Source organism: Jaculus jaculus, chromosome 1 (genome assembly GCF_020740685.1).
Source record: "Jaculus jaculus isolate mJacJac1 chromosome 1, mJacJac1.mat.Y.cur, whole genome shotgun sequence".
Taxonomy (NCBI): Eukaryota; Metazoa; Chordata; class Mammalia; order Rodentia; family Dipodidae; genus Jaculus; species Jaculus jaculus.
Window position 1 is genome coordinate 241,266,048 of NC_059102.1, and position 15,812 is coordinate 241,281,859.

Genomic DNA, 15,812 nt, shown 5'->3' on the forward strand with positions numbered 1-15,812 from the left:
TCAAATAAATAAATTAATTAAATTTTAAAAATGAAGCCAGGCATGGCGGCACACGCCTTTAATCCCAGCACTTGGGAGGCAGAGGTAGGAGGATTGCCATGAGTTGGAGGCCACCCTGAGACTACATAGTGAATTCCAGGTTGGCCTGACTTAGAGTGAGACTCTACCTCAAAAAAAAAAAATAATAATAATAAATAAATAAAATGATAGTGAAATACAGCTGTCTACACAGTGATACCCTGTCTCAAAAGGAAGGATGTAAAACAATTCTTGGTTTGCATTGTTGCAAAATTATTGTTGGAATAAGAATGATGTTAATTTCCTTTTTTTTTTTAAATATTTTTTGTTCATTATTTATTTATTTATTTGAGAGCGACAGACACACAGAGAAAGACAGATAGAGGGAGAGAGAGAGAATGGGCGCGCCAAGGCTTCCAGCCTCTGCAAATGAACTCCAGACGCGTGCGCCCCCTTGTGCATCTGGCTAACGTGGGACCTGGGGAACCGAGCCTCGAACCGGGGTCCTTAGGCTTCACAGGCAAGCGCTTAACCGCTAAGCCATCTCTCCAGCCCTTAATTTCCTTTTTTAACACATGACTGATTTTATAATTTTATAATTTATGTGAAATAAGTCAAAAGCCCACAGGCCCCTCTTGGAACTACCCCTCCAGAGTATGCTCTTTAGTGGCTCCTCACCCTAGGAAACGTCGTCTGTGTCCCTTCCTGACAGAGTACAGGAGCCGTGGGTGGGCCAAGTCGGAGTGCCAGCCCTGCTGGAAGTGTGTACCCATGCCTTAGGCCTCATTGCTGAGCTAAGGTGAGTCCAAGGGAGAGCCCCCTGGGAACTCGCCTTGCCATGAGCATGGGGACAGGACTGTCCTTTGACCCTCCCTCGTCCACTCGTCTAGATGTTAGTCTTTTGTCCTGTGGGGTAACAGGTGTGTCACTAGCAAATTCTCTGTGCCCTAAGGTGGCAGCTGCTCCTGGACATACACAAGGAGCACTACATGTTTGGCGGGACTTGTATAGTAAGCAGGCTACAATGTCAAAGGGGGGCAGCTTTGGGTTTAGAGAGAGAGTTTATCCAGGCAGACACAGCTGGGAGTCCACACTGGTTACCCAGAAGTGACCCCTGCATAACCAGGGTTGACAGGAGTGACTGGGAACAAAGATTTGGCTGCTGATCTCACCCTGGAGAGTGGCTGGCCGCAGCTCAGGGCGGTGCCTCTCTGGCCTCCAGCTCTGAAACAGTATCCTGCCCTCCCTTTGGGCTGGAGGAGCAGGTGAGCAGGGGATGAAGAGGCCTGGGCGGCCACCAGCCACATAGCATCACCTCGGTTGCTTTAGGAGTGACCCAGAAAGACCCTGGGAAGGCTCTAGTATCTTTCTGAGCTCAATCTCCAAAGTTTACCCAAGTCACAGCCCCACCCTTACGCCACCCATGACCCTGGCATCTGGGCAGACGGGGAGCTCCAGTACCAATATGGCCTGAAGTCAAGTCCCCTCCCTGCTCTGCTCTTCCCCCAACACTGCCACCTTTCAGCGCCTTCTTGGAAAATTCTGGAACTGCCTTTGGATGTCTGTTTAAGCTCTGTCATGGTCTGAAAAGGTTCACCAGTATGCCTGGAATCCCAGCTACAAATGAGGCTTAGGCAGGAAAATCATTGGAGCCTGGGGGAGAGAAGCCAGTCTGGGCAGCAGGCTGGAGGCACAGCTTCAAGCTGGAATACCAGCCTGGCAAGTGGGAAGCCTAGACCCCCATCCCAACACCAAAAAAGAAAGAACTGAAAGATGCCACCTTTGGTACATGTGATGGGGGAGCCTATCCCACTCCAGAGAGAGCCATGCCGAGGTCTGGAAGCTGGGAGTCCCAAGCCAGCAGCCAGGCCCAGCTCAGCCCACCAGGACAAGTTGCCCTGGGCCTCATGCTGGTTCCTCTCCCTCCTCAGCATCTCTGAGACCCAGCAGCAGCTGTGGATCCAGCTGGAATTTCCCCATCACGAAGAGAATCCAGAGGCTGTGGCACTCAGGTGGGACCCAGTACCTGGGGTCTCAGGGGAGTGGCTGAGGGCAGGGATCTGGAGATGTGGCATCTTCACACTAATGCTGTTTATGCCTCTGCTCAGTGTTCTTTGATGTCTTCCCACAGCTTAACAGGTCTGCTCCCCACACTCTCCCTACCCCAGTGGCAGCCCAATTCACCCCTACCTTCTTCCAGTTCCTCAAATACTACCTTGCTCATTTTGACCTCTGGGCCTTTGCACAAGCCATTTTCTCTGTCCAGAACGTCATTTTCCTTCCTACTTTCTTCCTCCTTCACTTAGTCATATTCCTTCATCCTTTAAGCTTCTGCTTAAATTCCACCATCTCAAAGAGGATCCCTGACCTGCAAGACCTAGCCAAGGCCTCCCATTATCCACATTCATAGACACAGGGTTTATAACATGTAACACCCAACTGGTGGATATTAAAATAGCACCTTTTAGCTGGGTGTGGTGGCACACGCCTTTAATCCCAGCACTTGGAAGGCAGAAGTAGGAGGATCACTTAGAGTTCGAGGCCATCCTGAGACTACATAATGGATCCCAGGCCAGCCTGAGCTAGAGTGAGACCCTACCTCGAAACACCACCACCAAAAAAAAAAAAACAAACATAAAATTACACCTTTTGAGGGGACACTTCTATGCATGTACACACTCTGGAAACAGCATGGTTAATCTCAGGCCCAACTTATCTCCTTGCCAAGGTGCCCACCTTTGTGCAGTGAATAACTTGTGCAGTCATATAAGCTACCCATCTGGACTCTTCCTTCATAGCACTGTTCATAATAAATTGTAGGACGTTCTTTGACCAGCATTGATTTACACTGAAATGCAGAGACTGAATCTCCCATAACAGACTGTGTTCAGAAACTACCCCTCCCTGTCTGCCTCCAGATTGGCTCACTGTGATCTTGGAACCCACCACAGTCTTCTTGTGAGACAGCTGATGGTGACTTGCAACAGGCTACGGCAGCTCAGGTTGGCACCAGCCACCCTGGCTGCGGGTGGCCCAGAGTTCTCCACTTGCCCCAATGTCTCCTCCAGCCCACTGCCCCACTTCCCTATGGACCAGAGACCCAGGATGGCATAGGGAAGTTCTTAGAGGGTCCTTCCCTTGTAGTAACCCCTGAGAGATGCCCAGCTTAAACTCTTCTAGAATATTCGTGGACCCTTTTAGCTTGTCTCAGATGAACCTCTGCAATGGTGACGATGCTAGCTCTCAGCTGCTGAGAAATCTCCTGCTGTCCCTGTGTGAGCTGAAGAGTTTCAGGTACGTATAGACTCTGATGTGCCTGTTTCTCTCTCTCCCTCTCTCTCTCTCTCTCTCTCTCTCTCTCTCTCTCTCCTTCTCCCTGTCTCTCTGCCTTTTTCTCTCTCTTATTTATTTGACTGCATGTCAAATAAGTAATAAAATATTTTTTAAAGAATAAGAAGGTGGGCTGGAGGGATGGCTTAGTAGTTAAAGCATTTGCCTGTGAAGTCAAAGGACCCACGTTCAATTCCCCAGTACCCACATAAGGCAGATGTACAAGGATGCACATGCATCTGGAGTTTGTTTGCAATGACTGAAGGTTCTGGCATGCCTATTCTCTCTATCTGTCTTTTTCTTTCCCTCTCTCTCTCAAATAAATAAAATAAAAATAAATAAATAAGCAAGAAGGAAGAAGAGAAACTCTTAAGCTGGTGTGGTTGTACATGCCTATAATCCTAGCACTTTGGAGGCTGAGGCAGGAGGATCACTCTAAGTTTGAGGCCAGCCTGGGCTACATAGCAAAGAAACTCATCAGAGCCAACAGTCATTGACCTCTCTCTAGTACTTGTCCAGAAGATGCAGGGCTGTGGTAAACAGTGTTAGCTGGACCAGAGTCCAGTCAACCATGGCCTGGCTGACAAAGTTGCTCCCTGATGACTGTGCTTTAAAGGACACCCCTGGCTCCTGCCTTGGGCTATAATCTTGGCTTGAGTAGTCCATATGGGAGAGGTTTACAACAAGCCAGCAGCCATGCCCCAGTCCCTGTCACCAGCTTCAGAGCTGCTGCGGCCCAGGGTCCCTGACCTGCTACTACCCTTTGGTCCCTACCAGGCTGACCTCCAGCTATGTGAGCGCTGATGGCCTCACCCATCTGGCCTCTGGACTGGGATGCTGTTACCACCTGGAGGAGCTAGAGTGAGTCAGCCATTGTGGGGACCCAGGAAGGAATGGCCAGCCAAGGGAAGGGCTGGGCAGACAGATGGCCTGTGGTATGGTGGACAGAGGCTCTTCCACGTGTCACAGTTCTCCTGACCAAGTCCAGTAGCTCCAGTTTGGCCCACACCAGCATGAACACTGTGTTTTTGGTTCCGACTTTATCTTTGATTCATGGTGTCTGACCTCTTCCTCCCTGGGCTGGGACTGCACATCTGTCAAAATGGGGCTCCCAATCCAGCTCTGCCTCAGCTGAAGATGGAGCCAGGGTGCAGAGAACACGCAGGGACAGAAGGATCATTGCACGCATGCTTATCCCTCTCCCCAGCCTCCTCTGTGCAGCCTTCACCCAGGCAAGACAACAAGCCTAGCCTAGGGTCTGCAGCCTCCCCGGAGCTCAGGGGCTGGGAGCTGGTTGGACAGCTCCATTTCAGGGCCTGGGCATGCTTGCCTGATCCTAGCCTCCTGCCTGGTCCCTTCCAGCTTCTCTCACAATCAGTGTGATGCAGAGAACACCGAGCTGCTGGTGCAAGCCCTCCAAGGGACCTGTGAATTGAGGAGGCTGCAGTAAGTGTGGGTGGGTAGGGGTTGAGAGGGGGGAATCCACTGGGGAGGGGAAAGTGTGGGTTCATGGAGAGGGATGTACAGAGCAGGCCTAGGAATCACTGTGTCTCTTGTGAACACACTGTCCAGTCTCTGGAGGAGACAGGTAAGCCAAACACCCTCCAAAACCTTTCCTGGAAACAAAACCTCCAACTCAATGGCAGGAGTTTATAAGCTCATGTCATTGAAAGTTAGGAGGCAGCTGGGCATGGTGGCGTGCGCCTTTAATCCTAGCACTTGGGAGGCAAAAGTAGGAGGATCTCTGTGAGTTCGAGGCCAGCCTGAGACTACCGAATGAGTTCCAGGTCTGCCTGGGCTACAGCAGGACCATACCTTAAAAAAAAAAAAAAAGAAAGAAAGAAAGTTAAAAGGCAAACTAATTCCAGGCAGGACTGGATCCAGAGGTTGGATACTGGTCAACATATATCCTTCACCAAGGCAGGCTGTCCACCTCTCACTCTCTCATCTTCATGGAAAAGGAGCATCTTTGACTAGCTGGACACTTATTGGATGAGTTTGGGTCACATGTCCACCTAAACAAATCATGATGGACTCATTGGCCAGGTGGGGTCACATGCCCATCCTGGCCTCTGAGCTTAGAGAGTGATGCTTCTGGTGCTAACAGAGGAGGGTACACAAACTGGGCAGGCCCACCCTAGTGCCTACTACCCGTGTCTATAATTTTTCCTTAGTAATTGGCCACTTTTACTCACCCTGGTAATTTGGAATCACCAAATTTGTAGAACCTCCAGAAACAGCCCAACCTAAAAAAAAAAAAAAAAAAAAAAAAAGTCCCATGTTGGACAGATTCCTATTTAAGCAGTATCTTGTGAACACATTGAACACACTGCATTTTATGCTTTTCATCTGAATTTTTTTTTCTGATGACCTAAAATGTACCCTGGTTATAAAAAAAAAAAAATTCCATCATTACAGAAGTATGTCACCCAGAGGGCAAACTCCTCTGGAGATGACACTCTCTGAAAACCCTTCCTGGAACAGGAAGCTTGTGAATGTTTCCAGATTTTTCTCTACATATGTAGTGCGTATTTAAAAAGTAGCCTTTGGACTTTTGGCCCCATAACAATGACAGTCCCCTTTGTCCCTCTTGGCTTGTCCTGTGCGGGGCCATGGGTAATGAGAGGGATTTGTGACACCCAAGGCCACCTGTCTTCCTGCAGAATTATTGCTTGCGTCTTCCCCAGGCATCAGCCTCCTGGAGCCTTCTACTTGAGTGCTAGATACCCAATGGCTTCTTTGGCTCATTCATGTGCTTGACAAATCTGTGTGTCCAGGTTGCCTGAGCCAGGGCTAGGAACTGGTGGTCAGCAGGGAAGAGTCCCCCACCCCCGGCCCATCATTCTCAATCTTGGGTCCCATGTACTCATACTGTTCTTCACCACTTTCTGCCTCAGTTTCCCTATCTATTAGTTGGCACACCATCACTCCTGTGTGAAAGGAGGAGATGGGATCCTCAGCCCAGAGGCCTCATCCCTCTCTAGATCTATCATTTCCTCCAGCTCCCCTCAAACCTAGCCATCTTCTTCAGGCTGTCCCCCTGCAGCCGAACGGCGAAGAGTGTGGACCCAGATTAGGAGATGCCATCTGGGGTCAGCCCTCAGCCCTTGGTGGGGTGCTGGCTATCCTTGCTGGCTGAGGCTGTCTCGATTTGAGCACATCAAGTTGCCTTTCACATACTTACTACGTAATCACCATTATTGACCCCGTGTCTGGGTCCATGTGTTCAGAAAGTAGAACCCCAATAATTGCCCACATGACCCCAATAATCTAGGTAGGATTTTCGGGTGCTGTTTGCTTTGTATATTTTTCACACTGAGGGGCTGTCCTGGAGGCCCCAGGGTACGCTCAACCCAGAGGCCTTGCAAGTTCCCACTAGACAGGGCCTTGGTCTACACCCCAGCCATGCCAAGCTCATCCAGCCTCCTCTCCCCAGCTTCAGCCACTTTCCACTGGGAGGCTCCATGCTGGCCATGCTCATTCAAGGACTAAGCCACATGACCGTCCTGCAGTGCCTCTGGTAAGTGAGAGAATGACACCCCCCACACACACACACACCATCCCCTAGCCAATTCTGTTGGGACACCACCCAGGAAAGCACAGTGCGTCTCCCTGAGGATCCTTGATGGCTCCCTCTAGGGACAACCCTGTATCTCCCTGGTTGATGCCCACTGGCCATTAGTGCAACCACCTTTCTCCTAGTTATGCAGGAGACCTGAGGGAGTTAGGTCCAAGCTCTAGAACAGCCCTTCACATCAATGCAAATTCAAACCACACAGGTCCAAATGCCCACACTCTGTGTTTTCAACAAACACCACAGTGATGCACCTGGGGCCATGGACCACACTTCGTGACATGAAAGGCTAGACTTGACCGCTGCCTTTGGACTTCACTCCCTGCCTGCCTGACAACCAAATACAATGCTCTTTTTTTAATATTTTTATTTTTATTTTATTTTTTTGGTTTTTTGAGGGAGGGTCTCACTTTAGCTCTGCAATGTTCTTTTAATGTGGTTCTTCCAAACACAAAATATTGTGACTAAAAACAAATCTGGGCTGGATAGATGACTCAATGATTAAAGGCACTTGCTTGCTTGCTTGCCAAGCCTGAATGCCTGACCACACAGGTTCATTTCCCCAGTACCCACATAAAGCCAGATACACTAAATGGCGCATAAATCTAAGTTTGTTTGCAGTGACAGAACATCCTAGGGTGCCCATAACGGTCTTTCTGTCTGCCTCTTTCTCCCTGTCTCTATCAAATAAATAAAACAAATATGTTTTAAAAAAAATGTTGCTGGGCATGGTGGTGCACACCTTTAATCCCAGCACCCAGAAAGCAGAAGCAGGAAGATCACCATGAGTTCGAGGCCACCCTGAGAGACTACATAGTGAATTCCAGGTCAGCCTGAGCTAAAATGAGACCCTACTCAAAAAACAAAACAACAACAAACATGTACATGGGGCTGGAGAGATGGCTCAGTGATAAGGCACTTGCCAGAACAACCAAAGGTTTGATTCCCCAGTATCCACATAAAGCCAGATGCACAAAGTGGTGCACGCATCTGGAGTGCATTTGCAGTGGTAAGAGGCCCCGGTGTGCCCATTTCCTCCCCCTGCCCCACCAATAAATAAAGAAAAAAAATTTAAACCCATATGAGCTGGGCATGGTGGCTCACACCTTTAATCCCAGCACTTTGGAGGCAGAGGTAGGAGGATCACTGTGAGTTCAAAGCCACCCTGATACTACATAGTGAATTCCAGGTTAGCCTGGGCTAGAGCAAGACCCTACCTTGAAGAAAGAAAAAAAAAAACCCAAGCAATGACACAGGCCTTGCTTTGGCTTCGTCTGAGACCAACTTCAGCAGCATAAAGGCATAGGAAGGGGTACAGGGCCTAAGATGAATTCACTGAGAGATGGTCACTGAAATGTATCTGCAAAAGGAAAAAAGAAATACCTCTTAGATAAGCAGACATTTAACAAGAGACTGAGCCGGTTTGCCTGGGCCATTTCATTTGACTTTATTCTTGCCACTCACAGAGGCAGGGCCTGCCAGAGTGGAGAAAAGGCAGAAATGATCATGGTGACAATGAGAGAGAAAAGCTTTCCATTGCTCAGAGAAGCAGCTCATCTGCCTGAACTGGGGAGCCCACCCAAGGTCAGCTTCCAGGCTAGGTGTGGCTATGCATACCTGTAACTCCAACTCTTGAGAAGGGCAGACAGGAGGATGGTGGGACTCAGTGGCCCAGGCCACACTGGAGATACTGGACTTGGTCGGGGAGAACAGCGGCAGATGGAGGAGCCTCTCTGAGCTGCTGCCCAGTTATTCAAGGGTGTTTGTCATATCTTAGTCTCAGCCCCTTCAAAACACGTGTCCACACTGCATAACCAATCCCAGGGGACAGCCTTGGAGACCAAAGATAGAATACAAGACTATCAGTTGTAGGAAGAAATACTTAGGATGAATAATAGGGGGAACATCCTAAACAGAAGCCAGGAGTTGGGAGTCCTCACTGAGCACAGGGCCATGAGGCTTTCTCAGAAGAGCTGAGGCCCTAGCCTGCGTTGCTTCTCATCCGGGAGTGGTGTGAACAAGAAGAGATGGGCAGGCGGCTGACTGATAGCTCTGGGCCTCTGCTTTTCTCCCTAAGCTTAAGCCACACTCAGATTGGGGACACTGGTGCCGAGCATTTAGCTGCCATCCTGCCAGAGTTTCCAGAGCTCAGGAAGATAGAGTGAGTACCAGCCCTGTTGAGAGGGGCAGGCAGCAGCCGTCCGTTCTCCTGGGCGACACTGACCCTCTGAATCAGATGAGCACTAGAAGGTTCCTCCTTCCCCCAGCCTCTGTGTCCAGGCAGGGGGCTTGGTGATCTTCTCTGGCTCTAGCTATAGGACCATGAGCCACCCTGGTCCCTGTCCTCTGAGTCATTATGTTTCATCAAGTCGGAGGCATGCGGGGAGGGGGGATTGTTCCTTGGGCCCCTACAGATGTGGTGGGGTGAGGTGGGAGTGGGGAAACCTGACCGTGACCCTCTCCTGCAGTCTTTCAGGGAACAGCATTGGCCTGGCTGGAGGAGTGCAGTTGGCAAAGTCCCTCACCCTTTGCAGGCGTCTAGAGGAAGTCATGTGAGTACCTGCGTAGGTGGGGTGTGTACAGGTCCCCTGGACTTCTTGGCCTCCAGGGATGCAGTGCATGTGTCCTGAGCAGGCTGCCCACACTCCATGCATCACCCCCTCCTCTTTCAGGCTTGGCCATAATGTTCTGGGGGATCCCACAGCTTTGGAGCTGGCTCAGGGGTTGCCCCCACACCTGACAGTCCTGAGGTGAGTGTCCCCCACCCCACTCAGTGTGCATGCAGGGCTTGTGGGGAGAGAGCCTGGGAGCAGTGGGCAACCCATGGTTCATCAGCTGGCCTAACACCAAACCAGAGCATGGGCCCCTGCCAAGCTGCCACTCCCCAGTCTCTGATGTCCCAGCAGAGCCATCAGGAGACCCAGCATAGTGCTGGCCCTGTCCCTGGCTCAGTTTCCTTATCTGCAAAAGAAGTTACCAATGTTAGACCCAGACATGGTCGTGCCCGCCTTTAATCCCAGCACTAGGGAGGCAGAGGTTGGAGGATCGCTGTGGATTCAAGGTCACCCTGAGACTACATAGTGAATTCCAGGTCAGCCTGGGCTAGAGAGAAACCCTACCTCGAAAAACAAAACAAAAGTTACCAATGTCAGTATGGCCTGCCTGGATGGGCAAGGACACGTGAGCAAAGGGCTATGAGACAGAAAGCTTTAAGACCAGGGCTCTGCCCTCCACAGGTGAAACCCAGGGCCTCCTGAGCTCTCAGTAGCCCCAGGGGCTGGGAGTCTTGCATGCTTCAGTTTCCAGGAAGGGCAATAAGGCTAGGACAAGTGAAGTATGGAGAGCTTGCCATTCTAATGCATTGAGAAGCCAGGACTTGAACTTGAGTGTCAAACCTCAAAGTTAGAGATTTTTTAATTTTTTTTTTTATTTTCAAGGTAGGGTCTTGCTCAAGCCGAGGCTGACCTGGTGGTCTCAGGGTGGCCTTAAATTCAAGGCGTGTGCCACCACACCTGGTTTCAAAGTGGAGCTCTTGAAACCCATCAGGATCCTCGCTAGGCAGGGACAGGAGGCAGGGGGTGGGGGGAGCAGTTATGGTCTGTTACAGGCTGAGGCAAGGTTGAGAGGGGGTTGGGCTTAGGAAAACCTCCCAATCCACAGAGCCGACCCTAGGCTTCTCTTGCCCTGCCCTTTCCACAGCCTACCATCCAGCCACCTGGGCCCAAAGGGGGCCTTGCGCCTGGTCCAGGCCCTAGAGTGGTGTCCAAATATGGAAGAGATCATGTGAGTAGGGAGTCCTGGCTGGGCAGGAAGCAAAACAGAAAGGATCTAGAATGTTCCTCATGGCCGTCTCCCCTGACCCATAGCTTGGCAGGGAACAAGCTGGCTGGAGGGGTCCCACACTTCTGCAAAGGGTTCCGGCTGCTCAGACAGATTGAGTAAGTAGCCTCCCCTGGGTGCCAGGGAGGAAGGGCTGTCGTAGGGCCACAAGCCTCCTCCTGAGGAGCCCGACACACACCAGAAGGTCTGAAGGAACAGAGGACTCGCCGGTAGGGGTCAAGAAAGAAGGGCACTGTCTTAAGATTCCCATCTTGCCCCTCGTCGGAATGCTCTGCTCCCTCCTGCTCTCGCTGTGGGAGGAGGGGTTCTTCCTGAGATGCTGCTGACTCAGACACCCCCATTTCATCCCAGCATGGTTTCCTGTGAAATTGATGACCAAGCCGCCAAGCGCCTTGTTGCCAGTCTCATCCTCTGCCCAGCCCTGGAAGAAATCTTGTGAGTGTTTGGGTGGTCCCTTGAGCTGGGGGAAGCAAGTGACGCGGGGGAGGGGGGGGAATGGCCCTGCCCACTGTGTGACTTGGCGCTGTCCTCTCCTCCACGGGTCCTCCCATCTGTAGAGGGGGAAGCTCTTTCTTGCTTAGAAGTTTATGACGTGAGCTCCAGTAATCCAAGACAAAGTGGTTCAGCCTCTCCTACCTGTTGCCCATCTGTGGGGAGGGGAGGTGGAACTGTAAGAAGGGTCCCTGTTCTGACCCTTTCCTTGGGTGGCATCTTGCTTGGCCTATGAGCCTCCGTTCATGAAAGGCTGTTGGTGACTCAGAGGCATATGCTGGTGGACATCCTGCTGCCCAACCTGCCTGTGCCTGGCTCCCCCTTGACAACTGCACTGGTTCAGACCTTGGAATATGGCGGCGCTGCCAAATGGCCAAACCAGACGCTGGGGCTAGTCTCTCCACAGTGGCAAAAAAGGCTACTTCCAAAAGTGTAGGGCATGAGTGAATACCAGGGGATTTTTTTAAGTCTGCATGTTCAAAATTAGGAATTTTGCTGTTTTCTGTTTTTATGTTTGTGGTGCTTGGAATAGAACTCAGGACCTCATGTATTCTTTGAGTTATACCACAGAAAATACCTCAGGTCATGGCTCTTTTACAGGCCCAGAGGTGGAACCCAGGGCCTCATGCATGCTAGGCAAGTTTTCTGTCACTGCCCTTCACCACCAGCCCCTAAAGACCTTGATTCTCTGAGGCACATCACAGAGAAGGCCTCAGGTCAGCCCTCGCTCATCTTGAAAGCTGACACCACTCACCCTTTTTTTAAAAAAAAAAAAATATTTTTATGTATTTATTTGAAAGAGAGAAAGTGGCAGAGAAGGAGAGAGAGAGAATAGGCATGCCAGGGCCTCCAACCACTGCAAACGAATTCCAGGAGCATGCGCCACCTTGGGCATCTGGCCTACGTGGGTCTTGGGGAATCAAACCTGGGTCCTTTGGCTTCACAAGCAAGCGCCTTAACTGCTAAGCCATCTCCCCGGCCCGGTCCTTTCTTTTTAACCAGTGGTGGGGGTAGAGGTGGGCAGGGACTCAACATTCTGAAGGACATAGATCCCAGCTATTTTGCCATTGTTTATTTTTCGTCTTTACTGCCTTCCTCGTTAGGTCCTTCACAAGGTGCTTTCATGGGTGGTGGGGACACATGCTTCTTTTGGACATGAAGTTATTAAAGAATAGGGCGGGGGGGAGGGAATCTGAAAGAAAGCCATCAGCCAGGTGCACAGATCGTGGCAAACGTGTAGAGCAGGCATCGAGACGGTAGACACGCACCTCACGTTGTGGTGAGGACCATGCTTTTTTTTTTTAATCTTATTTTATTTTTTCTCAATTTTAAAAACACTTCCCATGATTATAAAAACTATCCCATGGTAATACCCTCCCTCCCCCACTTTCCCCTTTGAAATTCCATTCTCCATCATAACCCCTCCCCATGTCAATCAGTCTTTTATTTTGATGTCGCGGTCTTTCCCTCCTCTTACGATGGTCTTGTGTAGGTAGTGTCGGGCACTGTGAGGTCATGGATATCGAGGCCATTTTATGCCTGGAGGGAGCACGTTGTAAGGAGGAGGACCATGCTTTTTGTACTCCAGGACAGCTGGTTCCCAAGCTCTGTGGATTCCGGGTATCAGAGCAGCTGAGGAGTTGGAGGTGGGGGTGGGAGCAGGCAGGTAGGAAGAAGCTGTCTGTCCTGAGAAGTATGCAGAAGAAAGGACTCGAGTCCCTGGTCAGGCAGCACCTCTTGTACCCACCCCCGCTGGTGTCCTCTCCATCCTCACCCTTCACCTCACCCCACCCCCACTTTGCAGGCTGTCCTGGAACCTCCTTGGGGATGAGGCTGCTGCTGAACTGGCCCAGGTGCTGCCACAGATGATCCAGCTGAAGAGAGTGGAGTATGACAGGCTCACCCGAAGTGGGGAGGGCAGAAGGGACCTACATCCTGGGAAAGCCCAGAGGCTGCTGGACCACCCCAGCCCCCCAGAGACCCCCCTTGGAGGGCACACTCGGGTCTGACCCAAGCCCCTGTGACGCTTGGTCCTCCCTGAGCCATAGCTTTCAGCCTACATGTCCCACCCCAAGTCCCCTGCTGTATGCTGGCAGTGTGCAGAAGAGGGACATGGGGAAGTTCAAAGACATGCCTGCCTGTCTTTGCCCTTCCCCCACTGCCCACTGGGAAGCCTGGAGAAGAACCGGATCTCAGCGCAGGGAGCCTGGCTTTTGGCTCAAGGGCTGGCCCGGGGCTCTTGCATCCAAGTCATCCGGTAACTGAGGCGCAGGGGTGGGAGTTGGGGCCTAATCTAAAGGGACTTCCTGTGGGAAGAGGCAAGGCCTGGGTTGAGGATATCCTAGGAAGACTTGGACTACTCCAAGAGGAATTGTGGCAACCAGTAGACCTGGATCTAATCCCAGCTCTGCTATTTGCCCACTGTGTTAACTTTGCATCAGTCATTTGACCTCTCTGAACCTGTTGTGCTTAATTGTAAACTGGAGGACGGTGATGTTATCAGTCTGAGAGTGGTGAGTGTATGTAGTGGTGAGTGTATGTAGCGCTGAGCGCGGGCACACAGGCTTGCACTGGGGCCATGTCAGTAGAGCATTCTTCCACACAGTACCTCCGCTGAGTGACGCAGCAGGGCTCTTCCACTTGGGGCCTCCATCTCTCACCTGGGGGGTGGCGGGGACAGAGACCGGAGGATGAGGGAACAGCTCTGGGCTGACACCCATCTCTGTGCCCACAGCCTCTGGAACAACCCCATTCCCCCTAGTGCGGCCCAGTGTCTGCAGAGCCAGGAGCCCAGGCTGGACTTTGCTTTCTTTGACAAGCACTCCGAGGCCCCTGGGGACACCTGATGGCCCTCTTAAGACCCTTGAGTCCAGCCAAGTAATGGTGACATCACCCACGAGGACAGCGGGTCTGGAGAAGAACCCCAGCTGATATCCTGCAACTTGTGTATGCCTCCAGAGGTGATCCTCAGGGTGGACTTTCTTGAGGACCGAGTGGGGGCTTGATTTGACCAAAAGAGTACCCTACATCCTATATGGCATGTGTAACCAGGGGGACATTGGGACAATGAGGTTGTCATGATGTCATACATGACAGAGAAGTATGACCACCTGACATTACATGAACTTGAAGTATGACATGTGGCCAACAGTTCCTAACAGTACCAGTATCAATATACATAAGTGGTGATCCACATGTGACTCAATGTCCTTGTCACATGACAGACACATAGCTCACCAGATAACTACAGGCAGATCCAAGATCTAATTTGTTACTTAAAGAAAAATGAAGTGAGGCATGTGGCACAAGCCTGTGATTCAAGCTGTTTGAGAGGCTGAGGCAGGACAGTTGAAAGCTCAAGGATAGCTTGGGTACCTTAAGAAGATCCTGTCTCAAAATATAAAGTAAAGGGCTGGAGAGATGGCTTAGTGGTTAAGGCATTTGCCTGTAAAGCCAAATGACCCAGGTTTGATTCCCCAGGACCCACATAAACCAGATATGCACAAGGTGGCACATGTGTCTGGAGTTCCTTTGCAGTAGCTAGAGGTCCTGGCATGCCCATTCTCTCTCTCAAATAAACAACTAATAAATAAAATAGATTAAAAATATAAAGTGAAACAAAGGGGGGTTGGGAAGATAGTTTAGTGGTAGAGTACTTGCCTAGTATGCATGAGGTCCTAGGCTCAGTCCACAGTATCACACACACACAAAACCCCAAGTATTTATAAATTGCATTTCCAGGGGCTGGCGAGATGGCTCAGTGGATAAAGTGCTTTCTGTGCAAGCATGAGGACCTGAGTTTGGATTCCCAGCACCCATGTAAATGCACAAATGCCATGTTGGCGGTCCTGCCTGTAATCCTAACACCCAGGAGGTGAAAACAGAGTCCTTGGGACAAACTGGCTAGCTAAACTAGCTGAATTTGCAAGTTTTGGGCTCAAGTGAGACCCTGCCCAGCATGATAATATGGAGAGTGATCGAGAAAGACACCCAATGTCAACTGCTGGCCTCCATGCTCATGAGCACACACATGTGCATGCGCACCACATGGGACAGGCATACACATATGCCACAGGAAGGAAGAAAGGAAGGAAGGAAGGAAGGAAGGAAGGAAGGAAGGAAGGAAGGGGGGAAGGAAGGAAGGAAGGAAGGAAGGAAGGAAGGAAGGAAGGAAGGGGGGAAGGAAGGAAGGAAGGAAGGAAGGAAAGAAGGATGGTTGATTCGATTTTCAGAGCAGCTCAGGAGCGCTAGGACAGGAGTGTATCTAAGTTCTGACTGGCTCAGTAGATCAACCATCAGGGCTCTGGGCCATGCCAGGACTCAGCCACTCAAGAGATAAAATCCCTTCCTGCCACAAACCTCAGTTCTCCCATTTGCAAATTAGCTCCCACCTGGTAGGGGGAGGTGATAAAATTAGGACTTGGATGCTGGCTTCCAAGGATGTCATCGGGCCTAGGTCCAGCTAGAGCCAGCCTCACTCTGGGACAGCTCAGTATTCATCCTGTCCTATGTAGGGGGCAAAGCCAGGTCTAAGGGTGCAGGGATGGTCACTACCAGT

At 50.9% G+C, this 15,812-nt stretch overlaps 1 protein-coding gene across 1 annotated transcript in view; it reads left to right on the forward strand.

Moving 5' to 3' along the window:
• The window catches only part of Nlrc5 (NLR family CARD domain containing 5), a 57,369-nt gene extending 42,938 nt beyond the window's left edge, over positions 1 to 14,431 (forward strand). Inside the window, exons 30-45 of the mRNA XM_045142712.1 lie at positions 731 to 817; positions 1,950 to 2,030; positions 2,937 to 3,020; positions 3,220 to 3,312; positions 4,126 to 4,209; positions 4,711 to 4,794; positions 6,785 to 6,868; positions 9,000 to 9,083; positions 9,391 to 9,474; positions 9,595 to 9,672; positions 10,622 to 10,705; positions 10,789 to 10,860; positions 11,114 to 11,197; positions 13,059 to 13,142; positions 13,428 to 13,511; positions 13,989 to 14,431. Of these exons, the coding sequence (XP_044998647.1) occupies positions 731 to 817; positions 1,950 to 2,030; positions 2,937 to 3,020; positions 3,220 to 3,312; positions 4,126 to 4,209; positions 4,711 to 4,794; positions 6,785 to 6,868; positions 9,000 to 9,083; positions 9,391 to 9,474; positions 9,595 to 9,672; positions 10,622 to 10,705; positions 10,789 to 10,860; positions 11,114 to 11,197; positions 13,059 to 13,142; positions 13,428 to 13,511; positions 13,989 to 14,100 (1,363 nt within the window). The 3' untranslated portion in view covers positions 14,101 to 14,431. The remainder of the gene's footprint in view (positions 1 to 730; positions 818 to 1,949; positions 2,031 to 2,936; positions 3,021 to 3,219; positions 3,313 to 4,125; positions 4,210 to 4,710; positions 4,795 to 6,784; positions 6,869 to 8,999; positions 9,084 to 9,390; positions 9,475 to 9,594; positions 9,673 to 10,621; positions 10,706 to 10,788; positions 10,861 to 11,113; positions 11,198 to 13,058; positions 13,143 to 13,427; positions 13,512 to 13,988) is intronic.
• Positions 14,432 to 15,812: the final 1,381 nt, after the last annotated feature.